General features: G+C 36.3%; 1 protein-coding gene across 1 annotated transcript in view; it reads right to left on the bottom strand.

Annotated features, from left to right (window-relative positions):
• Nucleotides 1-20,265, bottom strand: part of DNAH8 (dynein axonemal heavy chain 8) — a 402,529-nt gene extending 382,264 nt beyond the window's left edge. The window contains exons 1-3 of the mRNA XM_051996876.1: nt 19,695-20,265; nt 19,463-19,597; nt 6,365-6,449 (exon numbers count right to left, since the gene is read on the bottom strand). Coding sequence (XP_051852836.1) covers nt 6,365-6,449; nt 19,463-19,597; nt 19,695-20,234 — 760 coding nt within the window. The 5' untranslated portion in view covers nt 20,235-20,265. The remainder of the gene's footprint in view (nt 1-6,364; nt 6,450-19,462; nt 19,598-19,694) is intronic.
• Nucleotides 20,266-21,528: the final 1,263 nt, after the last annotated feature.

Genomic DNA, 21,528 nt, shown 5'->3' with positions numbered 1-21,528 from the left:
AACGTTTTTTGGAGCGATCAGACTAGACATAAGTCTACATGCATTGGCCCTGGCCATTCCCCAGATTCCTCTCAGAGAGAGAAGCTTGAGAGCTTAAGAAAAATTCAAGTTAGTTCACATCAAGCCACCTGACAGAGACTTAAAGTGGAGACACAAAACAAGAGCTTTTAAATCATAAAATGGTCATTTCTTTTACTCTGTAATTCAGCTGATTGAGAGAAATGTAGGAGACAAAACACACTCACATTCACACAAATATAAACTGCTTTTCAATTTCTTTTCTTTCTGTCTAGTACAAAATGGTTCCTTTCTTGGTATTGGGGCAATACTAGTCCATGTTCTTAGCCTTAGTCTGTGCACAGAGTTCCTTGGCTGCTGCAGAACATACTGTCCTAGAATCTTGAACAGTCTATGAGTGAGGGATGCTAGTGTAGAAATAAAGCAAACAACAGAGAGAAAAGTGGAAGCTAGGGAGGAATTCCCAAAGAGGGAACAGCTGCAAACATAACTAATTTCCTGATCCCAATGGGGAGAGAAAAAGGGAATAAATAAAGAGAGGTGGGAAAGGTATAGGAAGGAAAAGAAAAGGGATACCCAGAGCCAAGGCACTTAGGCAAAAAGGAGGAAAAGAATAAAAATTATGGTAACAGAGGAAGGAGAAAGAAAAAGATGCAGCTTGTTCTTCCTCATAAATTAAGTATGTGAGAAGAGTGTACAAATATGGAAGAAGGGGAAGCAATAGGCAACAGCTAAACCTCATTGTTATCTGAAATAGACAAAACAGAACTGATCACACGTGTATTTGAAGTAAATTGTCCCTTTAGGGGCCCTGAAATGGCGTCCCCTTTAATCTGTAAAAGAAGGGTGATTCGGGGTCTCAAACTGTCTCCTGGGAAAAGCATACCTTTCCCAGACAACGCCCTCCCCCAAGTTAAGTGGTCTCACTCAGTTGGAGATCATGGACAGGGACTTGGCCCACCCTCTGTTGAGTTGAAGCTTAGTCTGGAACCACTCCCAGTAGCTCAAACTCCCAAGATAAGTGATCTTTTCAACTGGAGATCTAGGCCCGAGACACTGTCAACATTATGTGAATCTCATTCAATTTTGAATTGAAGTCCCAAGCCTCAGAAGGCTAACAAAAAACAACTCAACCCCGAATCTTCACAGAAGTCCTAAACAGGCTTATGCTTGCCAAGGAAACTATATTCTTAGCAAGTTGTCCTGCCAGGACTTTTTTCCCACTGGTGAACATATTCTCTTCTCAGTATTAACCTTTATTATCTTCCTAACAGGACCTTTTGCCCACTAAGAAATCTGTCTTCCTAGCAAGCTGGATTCACAGTGCCAATAAATCCCTTTTTACCACACAGATTTCAGATTTGCAAATTCTTTCACATAGGATTTGCGCTTCCAACAAGAGGTGATTTCCCACCCAAATTCTTGCACCTCCTCACTACTACCACTAACCTCATCATTTGACCTCATCATAATCACAAAGAGTTGTAGAATGTAGAAATACAGCAAACAACAGAGGAAAAAATGGGAGCTAGGGAGGACTGGGTTAAGAGAATGGTAATACTCAAAAAGTACTAGCTGCAACATAACTAATTTCCTGATCCTGAAATTTTCTCAATGAAATTTTGAAATTCCCCCTATTTGATTATGATCTGCTATCATTCCAATTCTTTTTTTGCCTTGTAACCCTTAATCCTATTCTTTATCCTCACTGTTGGAATTTTTACAAACTGCTAACTAATTAGAGTTGATCTGATCTTACAAGAAGATGTTTTGGGCCAGAACCTGAAACAAGCTACTAAGTAGAACTAATTAATACCAGGCTTGTGTTCACACCTTTACTCATTGGAGTCCATAAGTATGGGAGTTTCACAAAGTAAACTTTGTAACTTTATGAATTCACACCTCCCTTGAAGCTCTTAGGGCCAGAGAGCACTATGGGAGAAAACCCATAATCCCTCTCTCTTGTATCCCACAATTCCTCTCTCTGGTATAAAAGAAACAGACAGAGGCTCTTGGACAGATTTCACCGGAATGACATGAAGAGTGGTGCTGGCTCTGGAGGCTGAAGAAAGCAGAGGCAGAAGCAAAGGACAAAGTGGCAAGAGCTCTTGGAACCAAGCAGAGAGATAGGCCTCTAAGCTAACCGGGCTATATTGGAGATAATAAAAGATCTGAATTTTTATCACCTGGCTGTGTTTGGGAAGAAGATCACCACATTTTGGCACCCAAACAGGTACCGACAAAATCCTGATTCCAGGGAAGGCACCCAGAGAGAACTTTTATAATATTTTAAAGAAGAACAAGAACCCAACATTTGAACTCCAACACTCACCATCAACTCAAATTTTCTCTACTCTTCAGTTCTTCACCCTGGTACTGCCTATACTCTCTTGCTTTGCCCATCATAACTCCTTGTTGAACCAATTCAATAATCTCAAATCCTTTGTCTCCTTATCCTATTCATCTATTTTGCTTTGTTAAGCTTCAGTCCCAAATTTCCCACCATCTACTGTCTCAACTTTTATTCGCCTGCTGTTGACAGACAAAATTCATAAACCATGATGGCTGCAGTGTTCCATTACAAATGTATATAATATAATTTCATCCCCAATCATTAACAAAGTCTCTCTTCAAAGAAAGGGGAAAATTCATTTTACCTTTTTTTCTTTAGGATCAAAATTGGTCATTATAATTATTACAATGTCAATTTTGGTTTTATTGAGCTGTGTGTATCCTTTGACTTAACAATACCACTATTAGATCTATACTCCAAAGATATCAAAAGAAAAGGAAAAGAATCTATATATAAATACACAGAAACTCTTTTTGTGGTGGCAAAGAACTGGAAATTGGAGGGATGCCAATGTTGATGGAAAACACAAGTTATAATCTATAGTTGAGATGGTATACTATTGTGCTGTAAGAAATGATGAGAAAGTGGTTTCAAAAAAACCTGGGAAGACTTATATGAATTGATACAAAGTAATGTGAGCAGAACCAAAACACTGTATGGAGTAAGACTAATAATGGAGTTCAACTGAGAAAGACTTGACTACTAGGAAACAATGCAATGATGCAACACAAATCCAAAGAATTCATGATGAAACATGCTACTATCTGTTAAGTTTTGAATATTAATTGAAGCATGCTTCTTTGCATTTTTTCTTGTTTCTTTTTTTCTTTGCAACATGCCTATGTTTTGCATACCTTCATGTGTATAATTGAAACTATGTTGTTTCTCAATGAACAAGGTAAGGGCTAGAGGGAAAGAGAACTTAGAAATCAAAAATTTTTAATGATTTTTAAAATCAGTTTTTTAAAAAAGGATTTGTTTCGCTGTTTTAAAGTCTGATAGTAAAAGAGATAAGAAATATTGATGATAACTTGAGGAGATAGTAAGGTTAAATGAAAGTTTTTAATGATGGGAGAGAACTGGGCATTTTTGTAGACAATAGAGAATATGCCAATGGATATTAATATAATTAGAATACAGATTTGCTTGCATTCTCAATGAAGGGGGTGGGGAGAGATGAAGGGAGAGAATCTAGAACTCAAAAGTTTTAAAAATGAATTTTACTATACTAGATTACTTGCCATTTAGGGAAGGGCATAGGGGAAGGAGAGGGGAAATTGGAACATGAGGTTTTGCAAGGGCTAATGATGAAGGACTATCCAGGCATATGTTTTGAAAAATAAAAAGCTTTAATAAAAAAATGAATGTTAATTGTTTTTATATATAATTGGGGGGAAACAAAACACTAAATAAAGTATATCATAAATAGAGGGAATGATCATCAGAGCAAGTTCATAGAGGAGATATGAGGTAATAGGATCAACAACACAAGCAGAGAGGTTATTCTTAAAGAAAAGGAAAATTTCTTTCTCAAAAACTGAAACAAAGAAGGAAAGAATGAAGAATGATATCAAAGGTTTTGAGGTATAGAACATTTGAGAAGATAGAATACATAATAAATGGTTTCTATGTTCTTAGTAGCCCTTTTCTGAAAGAAATTTGGTGATACATAATGACTTGAGCAGAGAAGTGAATGTCCAGAAGAACCCCTTGGACAGTTTGACGGGAAGTCCATTATGGAAGGATAATAGGAGTTCCATGAAGCAGTGAAATTCCAGTTGAGATTAAAAAACTAAATTTATTAGATCTAGTTGGCACAATTTGGTGATTATTCCAGCAGTATCTTGCTAAATGTAGGAGTAAGAAAGGATAAAGTAGATGTTGGTGGTAAGCTATCTTTGTGGTCTGATAAAGTATAAGAATCAAGGAGACAAAGAGTCAAGGAGCTAAAATTGAAGTGCTTATTAACTGAAGGTTAAGATTGCATAGGGAAGAAAATGAAGAAAAAGAATGGATAATGGCTTGGGAAAACAAAAAGAACAAAGTGACTGAAGATCAGAAGGAGAACAGAAAATAGGTTTATGAAGAAAAATTAGCTAACTATGGTCAGAGAGAAGAATTTCTGAATTTCTGAATCATAGAGGTCAAAACTCAAGGCTAAAATTGGTTGACTTGAAAGTAAAGAGATGGGGGGAAAGATGACTTGGGAGGCTAGGGCATTTGAGACTATAGTAACATATATATTGAGGTCCTCAAGTAGAAGCACAAGATTTGAAGTGGGAAGCCTATGAGCCAGTTTTAAAGTCCTTGAGAAAAAAAAAAAATCATTCGAGACCAGTAGATAACAGCAATCAATATTTGGGTATGATAACATAGCTAATATTTATATTACAATTCAAAATTTGTGAAACATTTTTCAGGTATTACTTATTTGAGATAAGTATTATTATCTCCATTTTATAGATGAGGAAACTGAAATTTGATAGAAGTGGTGATTTATTTATGGTCACACAGCTGTTAAGTGTCACAACTTGAACTCAAGTATTATGTATTCCAAGTCTAGCACTGAACCAATATGCTATCCAGCCAGTTCAAAAGAGAAGCTGTTATCTGATAGTGGCAGAGAGGAGAAGAGCAAAGAGCTTATCTATTTCTCCTCCTGACATAGTTGAAGAGAGAAAGGAACCTGAAAGAGGGTATACTCACTATTGGAAAGGATGGCTAAGGATAAAATGCCTTTTGGAAGATGAAAGAGAGTATGAGAAGCTGAAGAAAGTTTATCAACAAAGGAAAGGTTACCACAAAACAATGATGTACAAGAAGTTAGAAGATAGAGATGTCAGAAATGTACAGCTAAAGTATACAGGGATGAGCGAGTAATGAATGGGCATCAAAGGAAGACAGTATTTGTCTATGTGGCCTGTAATTCAAACCTTAATCTCCTTTATTCAGGAAAATGGAGAGAATCTGATAACAATAGGATGGTTGATTTTTTTCACCTTCCTCTGTAATCAATTGCAATTCTATCCTCCCTTTCCTCTCCAAGTATCTGGCTAGGTTGTAATAGAGAATTCTGACAATGTTTATTTCTCTCCTGATCAATAAAGTCAATACTCATTAGAATTGGTCTCAGTGGCAAGAAACCCATAGTCTAAGTAAGGATGACATGATTATGACAAAAATGTTACAGATTTTTTTCATCCTTCCAAATAAACAACGGTGATACAATGAAATGAGTGTTTTCAGGTTTATTTTGCATCATTGTACAGCATATATTATAGAAAAGAAAGGCAATTGGATTTTACTGTTTGCAGACAGATATGACATGAACTAGGATGAGAGCAGTGAGAATGTGGTAAGTATCAAATTACCATTTAGAAGGAAAAGTCCACAGGATTCAGGGATTGTTTAGAATCTATAGACACCGAGATGAGCCTTATGATCATTATGATATTAAGAACTGTGGAATTGGTGCAGCTAGGTGGCACCAGTGGATAAAGAACCAGCCCTGAAGTCAGGAAGACCTGAGTTCAAATATGGTCTCAGAGACACTTAACACTTCCTAGCTGTGTGACCCTGGGCAAGTCACTTAACTCCAATTGCCTCAGGGTGGGGTGGGAACTATGGAATGACTATGGGAATGGACATCACAAGAGTTCCATTCAAAAGTATGCTTGAGAATATAATTCTTGGAATACCTACCTACCTCAACAATATAGCATTTTTGTCAGAACTTATATCCTATTATTTCCTTCTAAAATCATAATATGAATAACTAATTTTTGGTTCTGCTTTCAAGCAAATAATTTTTAAAAAGTATTGAAAATCAATTCTTTTCACTACAATAATACTTTTTCCAATTAGAAGTTTTATAAAAATTCCTGCAAGAATTTAGACTTTCATTAGAGAAAATTATGATTCTAAGAAATACAGTTTGCCTGTGGTTTGACTTATTACTTGTATACTCATTATAAACTTTTAAAATATACTTACCTATTCCAGGTGCCTCTCCTTCCTGATATATAAATTTCAATGTTTTACAACCATCTTTCGCAAAAAATGATAAAAAAGGATCTAGCTGTAAAGTTGAAAAGCAAATCAGTTATTAAATTAAATTATAAGAATTAAATTCACAGATTAGGTTAACAAAAATTCATGAATTCAAATTTTAGCTTAAAAGATTTTAAGACAAAATATAAAGTTTCTTGGTTTTAGATACATTGCTACTAAATATGTATGTGACTTGTACTAGGCACTTACTCTTTCTCTGGGTCCTCACTAATAAGAGAGAATTCTCTTACCTCATAGACTCTTCTGGGAACATGTAGAGTGAGTGAAGAACATGGATCCCTTTAAGCATTATGAAAGGCAAAATGCATGATATTACTAAATGACCAACCAGGATTCCATACTGATGATAAAGCATGATCTCTTGACAGAATGCAGATGGATTCAGGGTACAAAATGAATATATATTTTGAAATATAGCTAATGTAGAAATTTGTTTTGTTTGGCTATGCATATTTGCTACTAAGGTTTTCTTTTTTCTTTTTTTCAATAGAAGGATGTAGAAAAAGAAAAAGAAAATAAATGCTTATTAACTGAAAAAAAACTAGAATCATTTCATAGTGCTAATGTTGGAGATAACAATTTTCCCTATACACTATACATATTAATTTTCTTCAGCTTTCAGAATCCATGATTTAAACGACTGGACTAACAATGAGATGACTGACAACAGTTCCAATGATCATGACAAAAACAACTATCTACACCCAGGGAGGGGATTATGGGAACTGAATGTGGATCATAACATAACATTCTCACTCCTTTTGTTGTTCTCTTGCATTTTGTTTTCTTACTCACTTCCTTTTTTTGTTCTGATTTTTCTTATGCAGCAAGAGAACTGTATAAGTATGTTTTTACATTCATATATCGTAATATGTTTAACATATATTGGATTGATTGCCATCTAGGGGAGGGGGTGGGGAAAAGGAGGAGAAAATATTAAACACAAGGATATGCAAGAGTCAATGTTGTCAAATTATCCATGCATATGTTTTAAAAATAAAAAGCTTTAAAAATGTTTAAAAAAGGAAAAGAAAAGAAAGAAACGACTGCACCTGTTTTGTTTGGTTTTGGTTTGGGTTTTTTTTGGTATTAGGAGTGCCCAAGTGAGAAAATTCTGTCAATGAAATCAACACCCTTTCTGCAATTTACACTCTTAAGAGAGGTGGTTAGGGATTAAAGAGGTGACATAACTTGACAAAATCAAATTGCCAGTATTTGTCAGAACTGGAACTCAAATTCAGGTCTTTCTGTCTTTTAAGGAGGTTTTCATCCCCTGTACCGTACTGTCTTTCACTTGAACAATAATAAAGTCAAACTTATTGACTTGCCATTCTTGTCTATGCCATTCTTTTTTTTTTTTTTTAACTTTTTATTGACAGAACCCATGCCAGGGTAATTTTTTACAGCATTATCCCTTGCACTCACTTCTGTTCCGATTTTTCCCCTCCCTCCCTCCACCCCTTCCCCCGATGGCAAGCAGTCCTATATATGTTAAATAGGTTACAGTATATCCTAGATACAATATATGTTTGCAGAACCAAATAGTTCTCTTGTTGCACAGGGAGAATTGGATTCAGAAGGTAAAAATAACCCGGGAAGAAAAACAAAAATGCAAGCAGTTTATATTCATTTCCCAGTGTTCTTTCTTTGAGTGTACCTGCTTCTGTCCATCCTTGATCAATTGAAACTGAATTAGCTCTCTTTATCGAAGAGATCCACTTCCATCAGAATACATCCTCAAACAGTATCATTGTTGAGGTATATAATGATCTCCTGGTTCTGCTCATTTCACTCAGCATCAGTTCATGTAAGTCTCGCCAGTCCTCTCTGTATTCATCCTGCTGGTCATTCCTTACAGAACAATAATATTCCATAGCATTCATATACCACAATTTACTCAACCATTCTCCAATTGATGGGCATCCTTTCATTTTCCAGCTTCTAGCCACTACAAACAGGGCTGCCACAAACATTTTGGCACATGCAGGTCCCTTTCCCTTCTATAGTATCTCTTTGGGGTATAAGCCTAGTAGATACACTGCTGGATCAAAGGGTATGCACAGTTTGATAACTTTTTGAGCATAGTTCCAAATTGCTCTCCAGAATGGCTGGATGTGTTCACAATTCCACCAACAATGTATCAGTGTCCCTGTTTTCCCACATCCCCTCCAACATTCCACATTATCTTTCCCTGTCACTCTAGCCAATCTGACAGGTGTGTAGTGGTATCTTGTGGTGAGCTTTTTCTTCTCAAAACACAGCCAGGTGATAAAAGTTCAGATCTTTTATTATCTCCAATGTAGCCTGGTTAGCTTAGAGGCCTATCTCTCTGCTTGGTTCCAAGAGCTCTCTCCGAATGTCGCCAAATCCAAAGGTCTGGTCCTTCAGCCTCTGCCTCTGCTTTCTTCAGCCTCCAACCAGCTCCACTCTTCAGACATCAGAATGTCTCCATTCTGGTGAAATCTCGACTTGTAGCTTCTTCACTCTGAAGAACTTCCTTGACTGGCCCATTGAAGCTCCATTTATGCTAGTGCTCTCTGGCCCAAAGAGCTTCAAGGGAGGTGTGAACTCATTGAACTCCAATGAGTAAAGGTGTGAACACAAGCCTTATATTAATTAGTTCTACTTAGTACCTTGTTTCAGGTTCTGCCCAAAAAAAAAAAAAAAAAAAAAAGAAGATTCTAATCTTCTTGTAAGATTAGATCAACTCTAATTAGTTAGCAGTTAGTAAGGATTCCAACATCTCCCCCTTTCTTTTGTTAGATGAAAACACCAAAGGAAATAGGAAATCTAATCAGATTAGTGGGTTTCTGAAGGGGTACACATAAATCCATCAATATGATATACATGGTATACATAAATCCATCAATATGGGAGGCATTATACATAATTTACATAAGCACATAGCAATATAACACAGGTTAGTAGTAATGTAACAACATGAATCAACCTGAAGATTTACACATGTCCATAAGTCCTAGAAATAGTCCACAAGCAATCCATTGTCCATTAGTTCATGTGCCAGGAATCTAATAATTCTTGTAAGCTCTGAAGTACTGCAAAAGGTCTCATCAACAATTTTTCATCTCAGGGAACCCAATGATTTCTGAAGATTTTAAGAGTCCTTTTGACAGTCTCATTGTCAGCCATCTGATTCTTTCTTCATCTGTGGAAATATAAGCAGATCCTCTTCCCCAAGCAGTTAACCTAATTCCCTTCTACCATCAGGTTGCTTCCTGGCTAGTTGACTGTGTAATCCCCTTCTCCCATCATATGGCTTTCTGGCTGATTGGTCATGTCTGGGTACTGAATTTCTAGGCACTCTCTGGGTGCACCATTGGCTGCCATCATGCCCCAAGTGTTTTTTGCCTTGGGCCCTGGGGCTGGGCCCCTCATCCCGTTTCCCTGAATCTGTCTGCATTCTGAGGCCCAATGGAAGCCTCTGTTGCATTTTGGACATGGGGTTTGGGGTTTTCTCTCACCCCGTCTTCTCACTCTATCTCCATATCTACAATGAGCTCTCAAATGTCCAACTTTTCCACATTGAAAACATCGACGAGTTTCTCTATAATTCCTTTGCCAAGAAGGACCTTGTCTTTCCATGTTCATCATAGTTTGGGCATAATAAGCATTTATGTCCACTGTGGCACAGCGTCTTATGATCTCTTCTAAAGGAGCATTTTTGTCTAGCCCCCATATAATTCTCTTGCAAATCTCATTGGCATTTTCCTTAGCCAGATGTCTGGTCATTATTTCTGTTGCTGCATTATCTCCAATGGTTCTTATTACAGCTGTTTGTAAACGTCCCACAAAATCTGCAAAAGGTTCATTGGGACCTTGCTCTATTTTTGTGAAAGCATTATTTCCATCTTTCTGTCCAGGGAGAGAATTCCAAGCTTTTATTGCAGCCTTAGAAATTTGCTCATACACTGTTATGGGATAATAAATCTGTTCTGAACTCTCTGCATACTGACCTTCTCCAGTTAGTTGGTCAAAAGCAACTTGTACAATAGCTCCTGTTTGCCTATTGTGTTGGGCTTGAATCCTACATAATTCATGAAACTCTGAAAGCCATAATAAATTTTGTCCCAGTTCAAGACATGTTTTAGCGATGGATTTCCAGTCATTCGGGGTTAAGATTTCATAAGACAAATTATCCAGTAACATCTTCACATAAGATGATGTAGCCCCATAAAGAGTGCAACCCTTTTTCAAATCTTTAATTTTTTCCAAATTAAAAGGAGTGTATTTTCTCTCTTTTTGACCTGAGGAGTTGAGCTCTTCAATCACAGGATATGCATTTATAAAATCAGATATATCTTCTCCTTCATTTTTTGCTTTAATTAATGCTTTTTCTAATCTTGTCAAATTCTGCTTTACAGGAGAAGCTGACTGTGTTTCTGTCTCTCTCCCTCCCCCTTGTTCCACCCATGAAGGGTTAATTGCGGGGGGAGGGTCATGAGATGTGGAATCACCTAATTCCTCCTGCCGTGAAGTATCATACTAAGAATTGTAATTAACTCCATTCTCATATGATTCGTCCTCCTTTTCACCTAGTAAAGTTGGCACTTCTTCCTCCTGTACTTTCCTTTTCATCATTCTATCACTTAAATAACTTCTTATAGCCAATTGTATTACATTATATGTATTAATTATGTCTTTGGAAATTGAGTCAGGTCCATTTCTATTATAAAAAAGATCCTCTCTTTCTAATGTCCACTGCATTGAGTTTGAATTAGATCTGTAGCATTCACCCAGTTTTTCTCCGATTAATTTCCATTCATCTAAATCTAATTCCTTTTCTGTAGAAAACCAAGGATATATGTACTTAACGATTTCTAAAAGTTCAGTGATCTGCTCCAAAATTATAATTAAACCTTGGCTTTCCATAATTTTGACAATGCTCTCTAAAAATTTTCCTTGAGACTTTTCCTTAAAATAGTTAGGAGCATATATTTTAAACCTTCAGTAAGCATCATATGCAATGGGGAAAAACTGGAACCTTTCCCAGTAAGATCTGGAGTGAAGCAAGGTTGCCCACTATCACCATTATTATTCAATATTGTATTAGAAACACTAGCCTCGGCAATAAGAGTCGAGAAAGATATTAAAGGAATTAGAGTAGGCAATGAGGAAACCAAATTATCACTCTTTGCAGATGATATGATGGTATACCTAGAAAACCCCAGAGATTCTACTAAAAAGCTATTGGAAATAATTCATAATTATAGCAAAGTAGCAGGATACAAAATAAATCCCCATAAATCCTCAGCATTCTTATACACCACCAACAAAATCCAACAGCAAGAGATACAAAGAGAAATTCCATTCAAAATAACTGTTGATAGCATAAAATATTTGGGAATCTACCTACCAAAGGAAAGTCAGGAATTATATGAGCAAAATTACAAAAAAGTTTTCACACGAATAAAGTCAGACTTAAATAACTGGAAAAATATTAAGTGCTCTTGGATAGGCCGAGCGAATATAATAAAGATGACAATACTCCCTAAACTAATCTATTTATTTAGTGCTATACCAATCAGACTTCCAAGAAAATATTTTAATGATTTAGAAAAAATAACAACAAAATTCATATGGAACAATAAAAAGTCGAGAATATCAAGGGAATTAATGAAAAAAAAAATCAAATGAAGGTGGTCTAGCTGTACCTGATCTAAAATTATATTATAAAGCAGCAGTCACCAAAACCATTTGGTATTGGCTTAGAAATAGATTAGTTGATCAGTGGAAAAGGTTAGGTTCACAAGACAGAATAGTCAACTATAGCAATCTAGTGTTTGACAAACCCAAAGATTCTAAATTTTGGGATAAGATTTCATTATTTGATAAAAACTGCTGGGATAACTGGAAATTAGTATGGCAGAAACTAGGCAAGGACCCACACTTAACACCACATACCAAGATAAGATCAAAATGGGTCCATGACCTAGGCATAAAGAACGAGATTATAAATAAATTAGAGGAATATAGGATAGTTTATCTCTCAGACTTGTGGAGGAGAAAGAAATTTGTGACCAAAGATGAACTAGAGACCATTACCGATCACAAAATAGAAAATTTTGATTATATCAAATTAAAAATCCTTTGTACAAACAGAACGAATGCAAACAAGAAGGGAAGCAACAAACTGGGAAAACATCTTTACAATTAAAGGTTCTGATAAAGGCCTCATTTCCAAAATATATAGAGAACTGACTCAAATTTATAAAAAATCAAGCCATTCTCCAATTGATAAATGGTCAAAGGATATGAACAGACAATTTTCAGATGAAGAAATTGAAACTATTACCACTCACATGAAAGAGTGTTCCAAATCACTATTGATCAGAGAAATGCAAATTAAGACAACTCTGAGATACCACTACACACCTGTAAGATTGGCTAAGATGACAGGAAAAAATAATGATGAATGTTGGAGGGGATGCGGGAAAACGGGGACACTGATGCATTGTTGGTGAAGTTGTGAACGAATCCAACCATTCTGGAGAGCAATCTGGAATTATGCCCAAAAAGTTATCAAACTGTGCATACCCTTTGATCCAGCAGTGTTTCTATTGGGCTTATACCAAAGAGATACTAAAAAAGGGAAAGGGACCGGTATGTGCCAAAATGTTTGTAGCAGCCCTGTTTGTAGTGGCTAGAAACTGGAAAATGAATGGATACCCATCAATTGGAGAATGGCTGGGTAAATTGTGGTATATGAATGTTATGGAATATTATTGCTCTGTAAGGAATGACCAGCAGGATGAATACAGAGAGACTTGGAGAGACCTACATGGACTGATGCTAAGTGAGATGAGCAGAACCAGGAGATCATTATACACTTCGACAACGATATTGTATGAGGATGTATTCTGATGGAAGTGGATTTCTCTGACAAAGAGACTTAACTGAGTTTCATTGGATAAATGATGGACAGAAACAGCTACACCCAAAGAAGGAATACTGGGAAATGAATGTGAACTATTTGATTTTTGATTTTCTTCCCGAGTTATTTTTACCTTCTGAATTCAACTCTCCCTGTGCAGTGGGAGAACTGTTCGGTTCTGCAAATATGTATTGTATCTAGGATATACTGCTACATATTTAACATATATAGGACTGCTTGCCATCTTGGGGGGGGGAGGAGGGAGGGAGGGGAAAAAACGAAACATAAGTGATTGCAAGGGATAATGCTGTGTAAAAATTATCCTGGCATGGATTCTGTCAATACAAAGTTATTATTAAATAAATAAATAAATGAATGAATGAATGAATGAATGAATGAATAAATAAATAAAAATTTTCCTTGAACAGAAACAGGCTGTTTTCTAAATATCTGTCCCATCTTAGCTGAAATTCTACTTTAACTCTTCTAACAAAATTTCTTTGTTGCACTCACCCTAATTTCTGGGTTGAAGAGTCTTTTCCACTGATCAGGATCAGAGGCTTTTCCACTTGAATCAGGATCGTAGCTTTTCCACTGAAATCCACTGAGGGGTCTGTTTGCCCCACGTTGGGTGCCAAAATGTGGTGAGCTTTTTCTTCTCAAAACACAGCCAGGTGATAAAAGTTCAGATCTTTTATTATCTCCAATGTAGCCTGGTTAGCTTAGAGGCCTATCTCTCTGCTTGGTTCCAAGAGCTCTCTCCAAATGTCGCCAAATCCAAAGGTCTGGTCCTTCAGCCTCTGCCTCTGCTTTCTTCAGCCTCCAACCAGCTCCACTCTTCAGACATCAGAATGTCTCCATTCTGGTGAAATCTCGACTTGTAGCTTCTTCACTCTGAAGAACTTCCTTGACTGGCCTATTGAAGCTCCATTTATGCTAGTGCTCTCTGGCCCAAAGAGCTTCAAGGGAGGTGTGAACTCATTGAACTCCAATGAGTAAAGGTGTGAACACAAGCCTTATATTAATTAGTTCTACTTAGTACCTTGTTTCAGGTTCTGCCCAAAACATCTTCTTGTAAGATTAGATCAACTCTAATTAGTTAGCAGTTAGTAAGGATTCCAACAGTATCTCATAGTTGTCTTAATTTGCATTTCTCTGATTAATAATGATTTGGAGTATATTTTCATATGGTTATAAATAGTTTTAATTTCTTCGTCTGAGAATTGTCTGTTCATATCCTTTGACCATTTATCAATTGAAGAATGGCTTGATTTCTTATAAATTAGAGTCAGTTCTCTATATATTTTGGAAATGAGGCCTTTATCAGAACTTTTGACTGTAAAAATGTTTTCCCAGTTTATTGTTTCCCTTCTAATCTTGTCTGCATTTGTTTTGTTTGTACAAAAACTTTTCAATTTGATATAATCAAAATTTTCTATTTTGTGGTCAATAGTGATCTCTAGTTCTTCTTTGGTCATAAATTCCTCCCTCTTCCACAGGTCTGAGAGGTAAACTATCCTATTCTCTTCCAATTTATTTATAATCTCATTCTTTATGCCTAGGTCATGAACCCATTTTGACCTTATCTTGGTGTATGGTGTTAAGTGTGGGTCAATGCCTAGTTTCTGCCATACTAATTTCCAATTTTCCCAGCAATTTTTGTCAAATAATGCATTCTTATCCCCAAAACTGGGGTCTCTGGGTTTGTCAAACACTAGATTATTAAAGTTATTGGCTGTTTTGTCCTTTGAACCTAATCTATTCCATTGATCAACTAGTCTATTTCTTAGTCAATACCAGATGGTTTTAGTAACTGCTGCTTTATAATATTATTTTAGATCTGTTACAGCTAGGCCACCTTCATTTGATTTTTTTTTCATTAATTCCCTTGAAATTCTTGACCTTTTGTTTTTCCACATGAACTTTGTTATTTTTTCTAGGTCAGCAAAATAGTTTTTTGGGAGTCTGATTGGTATTGAGCAAATAGTTGCTATAAATATTTTTGTACATAGGTCCTTTTCCTTTTTTTTTAATCTCTAGCCAAGGAACTTTTCAAAATTAAATTAGACTTCTGCTACCAAAATTCCCTTCCAACCAATTTGAAAATTATCCCAGAACTGATTTAGGAGCAGGAAAGCAGCTTATCAACATATCAAGATCAGTATCTCACTGGGCTAGGAAGACTTGAAGTCCTGGAGCCACATGGCAAAGGTTCTGCACAAACACCAAATGCCAAGACATTTCACCAGCAAGGCCCTACTCCTGTGTATCCCAGCAGTCCTGGTGCTGGTAAGCAGGAAAGTTCAAGAGGCAACACCTCAGTGGATCCAGTCTTACCACAGGGCTGGCAGTAGGCTGATCATTGCCTAGATCCCACCTCTGGGATCAGCCAACAGAGAGACCCTGTGGTCAAGGCTCAGTCAGCAGAGGTCCTGCCTCCACACCAACCCTGTTCAAAGCTGGTCAGCAGATGAGCCCACTTGCAGTGGCTCCTAAGTGCTCCTAAGAAGCTTAGGACATGGAAGGAGCAGAGCCCCATTCTAACAAAAATGGTAAGCCACAAAATAGGCAGAAAAAGTAAAACCAAACAAACAAATAAACAAACTTGACAAAAGTTACTGCGATGACAGGAAGGATCAAGGCACAAACTTAGAAGAGAACAAGCCTCAAAAAAAAAAAATTAATTTGGTCTCAAGCACCAAAAGAACTCCTCAACGAGCTTGAAAAAATTTTAAAGACAATTTAGAGGTGAAGAAAAATTGGGAAGAGAAATGAGAGTAATGCAGAATAAAGAAAAAAAATCAACAACTTGGTAAAAGACAGAAAAAATGAAAAACAAAGATATACAAAATTCATTGAAGAAAAAAAAGCCTTAAAAAATAGAATTGCAATAATAAGATGATTCAAGGCCATTCCAACTGACATGATGGAAAATGGCATGTACATCCAGAGAGAGAACTAGGGAGACTGAATGTGGATTAAAGGATAGTATTTTCACCTTTTTGTTATTCTTTGTTTGCTTGACTTTTTTTCTTGGTTCTTGTGTTTCTTTTCCCTTTTGATCTTTTCTTCCCTTTTCACAGCATGACAAACATGTAAATAAGTTTAGAAAAATTGTACATGTTTAATTAACCTATACTAGATTACTTGTTGTCTTGGGAAGATAGGAAAGAGAAAAAAATTTTTGGAACACAAGGTTTTGCAAAGGTGAATGTAAAACTATTTTTGCATATATTTGAAAAAATACAATCCTACTGAAATAAAGAAAATAGCACAAAAACTCACTGAAGAAAATAATTCCTTAAAATTAAATTCATTCAAGTGGAAGCTGACTCAATACGATATTAAGAAAAACAAAATAAAAATAAAAAATAGAAGAAAATATGAAATATCTTAATGAGAAAATAACGACCTAGAAAATAGATTTAGGAGAGACCATTTAAGTATTATTGGACTACCTTAAAATCATGATTAAAAAAAAAAAAAAAGCCCAGACAACATATCCCAAGAAATTACCAAGAAAAACTGCTCTCATACCCTAGAACCAGAGGAGGAAAAAAAGGAATTTTAAAAATCCACTTGAAAGAAGTCCTAAAATGACAACTCCCAGAAATATAGCTTACATATAACATATATAAATCTTTTTCATTTTCTGTTCGTTGTCTCATCTTTTTTTTAATCAAATGCCCTGGATGACTTTCCAATTTTTGAAGGGCCACTACTTTTATAAACAATTTAGGATTAAATTACTTTAACTGCATATCATATTTTTTTAAGAACTCAAAAATTTTATTTTATTTTATTTTTTAATTATATCTTTTTATTTACAAAACATGCATGGGTAATTTTTTCAACACTGATCCTTACAAAACCTTCTGTTCCAAATTCTCCCCTCTTTGCTCCCACCCACTCCCCTAGATGGCAGATAGTCCAATACATGTTAAATAAGTTAAATTATATGTTAAATCCAACATATGAGATAAAAAAAATTCAAGCAAACAACAGAAAAAGTAAAAACGCTATGTTGTGGTCCACACTCAATTCCCACAGTCCTCTCTCTGGGTATAGATGGTTCTCTTCATTACTGGACAGTTGGAACTGGTTCGAATCAACTCATTGTTGAAGAGAGCCAATTCCATCAGAATTGATCATCGTATAGTCTTGTTGTTGTTATGTATAATGATGTCCTGGTTTTGCTCATTTTCCTTAGCATCAGTTTATGTAGGTCTCTCCAAGCCTCTCTGAAATCATCCTGTTGGTCATTTCTTATAAAACAATAATATTCATAACATTCATATGCCATAACTTATTCAGCCATTCTCCAGTTGATGGGCATCCATTCAGTTCCCAGTTTCTTGCCATTACAAAGAGGGCTGCGACAAACATTTTTGCACATGTAAGGCTCTTTCCCTCCTTTAAGATCTCTTTGGGATATAAGCTCAGTTGTAACACTGCTAGGTCAAAGGGCATGCACAATTTGATAGTTCCAAATTGCTCTCCAGAATGGTTGGTTTTGTTCAGTTCCACCAACAATCATACCATGCCATGGTTTTTTGTTTTTTTTTAATTAATTCTAATTTTACCTATATTAAAGTGATGTTCTAAATTTAAAGTCAGCTGATTCAAAGATAACCCATATAAATATATATTTTCCTATCTGTCAAAATAGAATCTTTTATTTTTATGACCATTACTTGATATTTTCCACATTAAGTGCTTATTCCTTTTCTTAAAGATAGTATTTATTCATAATATAAAAGCTGAATAAATAGACAAAGCAGAAAATTGGCGACTCCCAAATAGTGGAAACTCTAGACCATTAGCTTTCAGGAAAATTCTTAATCTTTTGGAGATCTCATGTTTCCCTTAGGCAGTTTGGTAAAACCTATGAACAAAGTCTCAAAATAATATCTTTAAATGTATAAAATACATAGCATCACAAAGGAAATAGATCATATTCAAATAGTTATCAAAATATTGAAGAAAAAAAAAAGTTAATAGATCTCTTGCTCTACATCCCAGCTTCAAAAACAGTGAGTCATGACCCCACATGGGGTCTTCTAACTGAATTGGGAAGGGGTAATAAAATTATGATTTACTATCAGTAAATAATTGATTTGTATGCCTATTTTACATATAAATATATCTGGGTCACATAAAAATTTCTCAGGTGAAAAAGAAAAGGAGTGGAAAAAGCCCTGCTCTAGATGTTAGCTTTGGGTGACAAAACTAAAGTCCAACTTCTAAGTCAACTAACTTATGTCTAAATTTCAATGTATTTATGTTTTGGATCATATCCAAATATGTAAAATCCTATCATGATAGGATATTATTATAAGATATAACACAAATGTTTAACTATTTGTCTAATATGGCATATAAATCTTTACCATCCTTGGAATTTTGGCAAATTAAGTCCCTATATAGTCAAGTATTGAACACGTGGGTTTTTTTTTTCTTTAACCTGACATAGTTCATATCAACTGCAGGCTGTTATTTCGGGTGATGAGTCCTGTTTCTGCTCCAGTCATAAACAAGGGATTTAAAAATCAGGGTTCTAAACTCTGGGCTTACTATATTTCTCCACCGACTAGAAAAGGTTTCTTTATTCCTCTGGAAGTCTAGAAAATAGCCATAGGAACTTTCTGTGGTCAAGTATTTGTAGTCTATTAACTAATTGTTTATAGTCATAATAGTTTATAGTTTGTTTATAGTTTATAGTCACAATAAAAATTTAGTGTTCCCTTCATCTTTGTGTTGTTTTTCTTTCCATACATTTGTATCTGTACTTAACATTAATATGTCTAAACTTCTCCCTTATGAATATAATTTCATTTATTTTTCACAACTTTTTTACTTATAAAGTAGCTTTATATTTAATTCTATCCTAACATAATTTGGGTATTAATCAATTTTTCCTTTCCCTGTGTTCACAATTTTTCTCAATAGTAAACTGAAAATACTCTTTATTTTATAATCCATAAATCGGCCTTTTGTGATCAAGAAAAAACGATAGCCATTGTCCCAAACGATTTTTTTCTTTCACAATGGCCCTCAAGTACTCAATTATGGCTTCAGAAGTATCGCCAAAAAAGAATTATGGATATGTAAGAATTACTTAAACTTACTGTTGGGCAGTCCAAGATCATTTCCTCAATTGTGGCTATGTCTATAGTGAGCTTCTCTGAGAGGATTTCAAATATATGTTTGAAGGTTGAATTGATCTGTATCCTCCGGTTCTCCCTCGCATCCTTAAATCTGGCCTAGAGAAGGGCAAGCAAAGGAAGAGTCAGCATCAGGGCTTGGGTCAGGGGGCTGGGACTACGTGTCCTCTCTCCAACTCCCAAGCTTTATCCGCACCTGCCTCTCCTTCATAGTCTCCTGAAAGGCCTGCATGCCGCTCACGGTCCGGTGGAACTTGGACAACTTGCGGGTCGGCGCGATCAGGTTTTCCGAAGAAGGCACTTTTCGGCCACCAAGCGCCTTCCTACGGCGCGACGGAACGGAGACTTCGTCCTCGGGAAGCGCTATGAGCTGTTCTACTTCCATGGACACTGTGTCCGGCACTGATCCCTCTTCTTGGGCAGGGGCTGCTTCCCCCTCGTCGGGGGCGCCACTCTCTGGAGGAGCCCCTTGCGGAAGAGGGGAGGCGCCTGGTGGAGGGGTTGCAGGTGGTGGGGAAGAGGCACCTGCAGCAGGGGCAGGAGGAGGAGGCGAGGCACCCCCTTCTGGAGGAGGGGGTGGAGGGGGAGGAGAAGAGGGGCCCCCTTCCGAGGCAGCAGCGGCGGCGCCCTCGTCTGGCGGAGGAGGGGGAGCGGCGGTGCCCTCTTCTGACGGAGGAGGGGCGGCAGCGCCCTCTTCTGATGGAGGAGGGGGAGCGGTGCCCTCTTCTACAACCATGTTTCCTCTTCCTTTTTCTTCTAAAGGGCACTTTCAGAGTCAAAATCTGCATTTTAAAATTAGTTAATTTTCTAAACAGTTTCACCATGTTTAATAATGTAACTTCCAGCTCCTCTAGTTGCAAAATTCTCTTATTTCCCTTTTCCTCTTTCCAGATTACATTAGCAACTCAGATTTGTAACTAGCATCCTATAAGAACTGCTTAACCACTATCAAAGTACTTATGGCAATGCAGGATAAACATTGTCATTTCTACACATATTTCAATCACGTATCAGCTATTTAAAAAAAAAAAACCTAATGCACAACGATACTTTCCTTATTCAGAACTCTGGCACTCAATAACTTTGCCTTTGTAGAAGTGAAGAACTAAGTAATAAGCAAAATATTTTTTCCTAAGCTAGCATTAGTAACAGCAGCTAGTATTTCTATTCTGCTTTGCTATGTACCAGACCCTATGTCAAGAGTTTTGCAAATATATCACTTGATCCTTACAATAATCCTGGGAGTTAGAAACTATTATTATCCCTCTTTTAGGGATGAGAAAACTAAGGCAAGCAGAGGTTGTCAATAGACATTCATAACTTTAAGTGATTTGCCCAAGATGAGTCAGCTAAGTATCCAAGGCCAAATTTAAAGTTAGTTCTTCCTAACTCCAAAACTAGTATCAAAATCTTATTGTGCATGTTTTATTCTTCTTATTGTATTTTCTTCAATTAACAAAACTGTATTTTCCCTCCTCCAATCCTCAATTGGAGAAAAGAAAAAGAACTTTCTTAAAATAAATTTGCATATTAAGCAAAAAGAAATTTCCCTATTAGTCGTATTCAAAAACATGTCTCTTTCTGCACCTAGAGTTTGTCACTTTACTGTCAGGAGGTAAGTAGTATATTTCATCACTGGTCCAAAAGAATTGTGATTGCTCATTGCACTGATCAGTATTCTTAAGTCTTTCAAAGTAATTTTTCTTTATTCTATTAATATGTAAATCTCTCTTCATTTCACTCTATTCAGTTTATACAACTCTTCCCAAGTTCCTATAAAACCATCTCTTTCATCATTTCTAATCGCATAACATTACATTCAAATACTATTATAAATTTCTAGTTCTTTGCCACTCAAAAAAGAGAGAATATTCATGTCTCAGATATATTTATGGATTCTTTTCCTCTATTTTTCGTGTCTTTGAGCCCAGAAGTGGTGTTTGAGTATGAGTGGGTTAAAGGATAAGCTGAGTAACCTTAGGGGCATAACTCCAAATTGCTTTACTGAACAGCTGGACCACATCACCAAC

This window comes from Antechinus flavipes, chromosome 4 (assembly GCF_016432865.1).
Source record: "Antechinus flavipes isolate AdamAnt ecotype Samford, QLD, Australia chromosome 4, AdamAnt_v2, whole genome shotgun sequence".
NCBI lineage: Eukaryota > Metazoa > Chordata > Mammalia > Dasyuromorphia > Dasyuridae > Antechinus > Antechinus flavipes.
The sequence above is the reverse complement of the archived record's forward strand: the minus strand, read 5'-3'. Positions and strand labels throughout refer to the sequence as shown.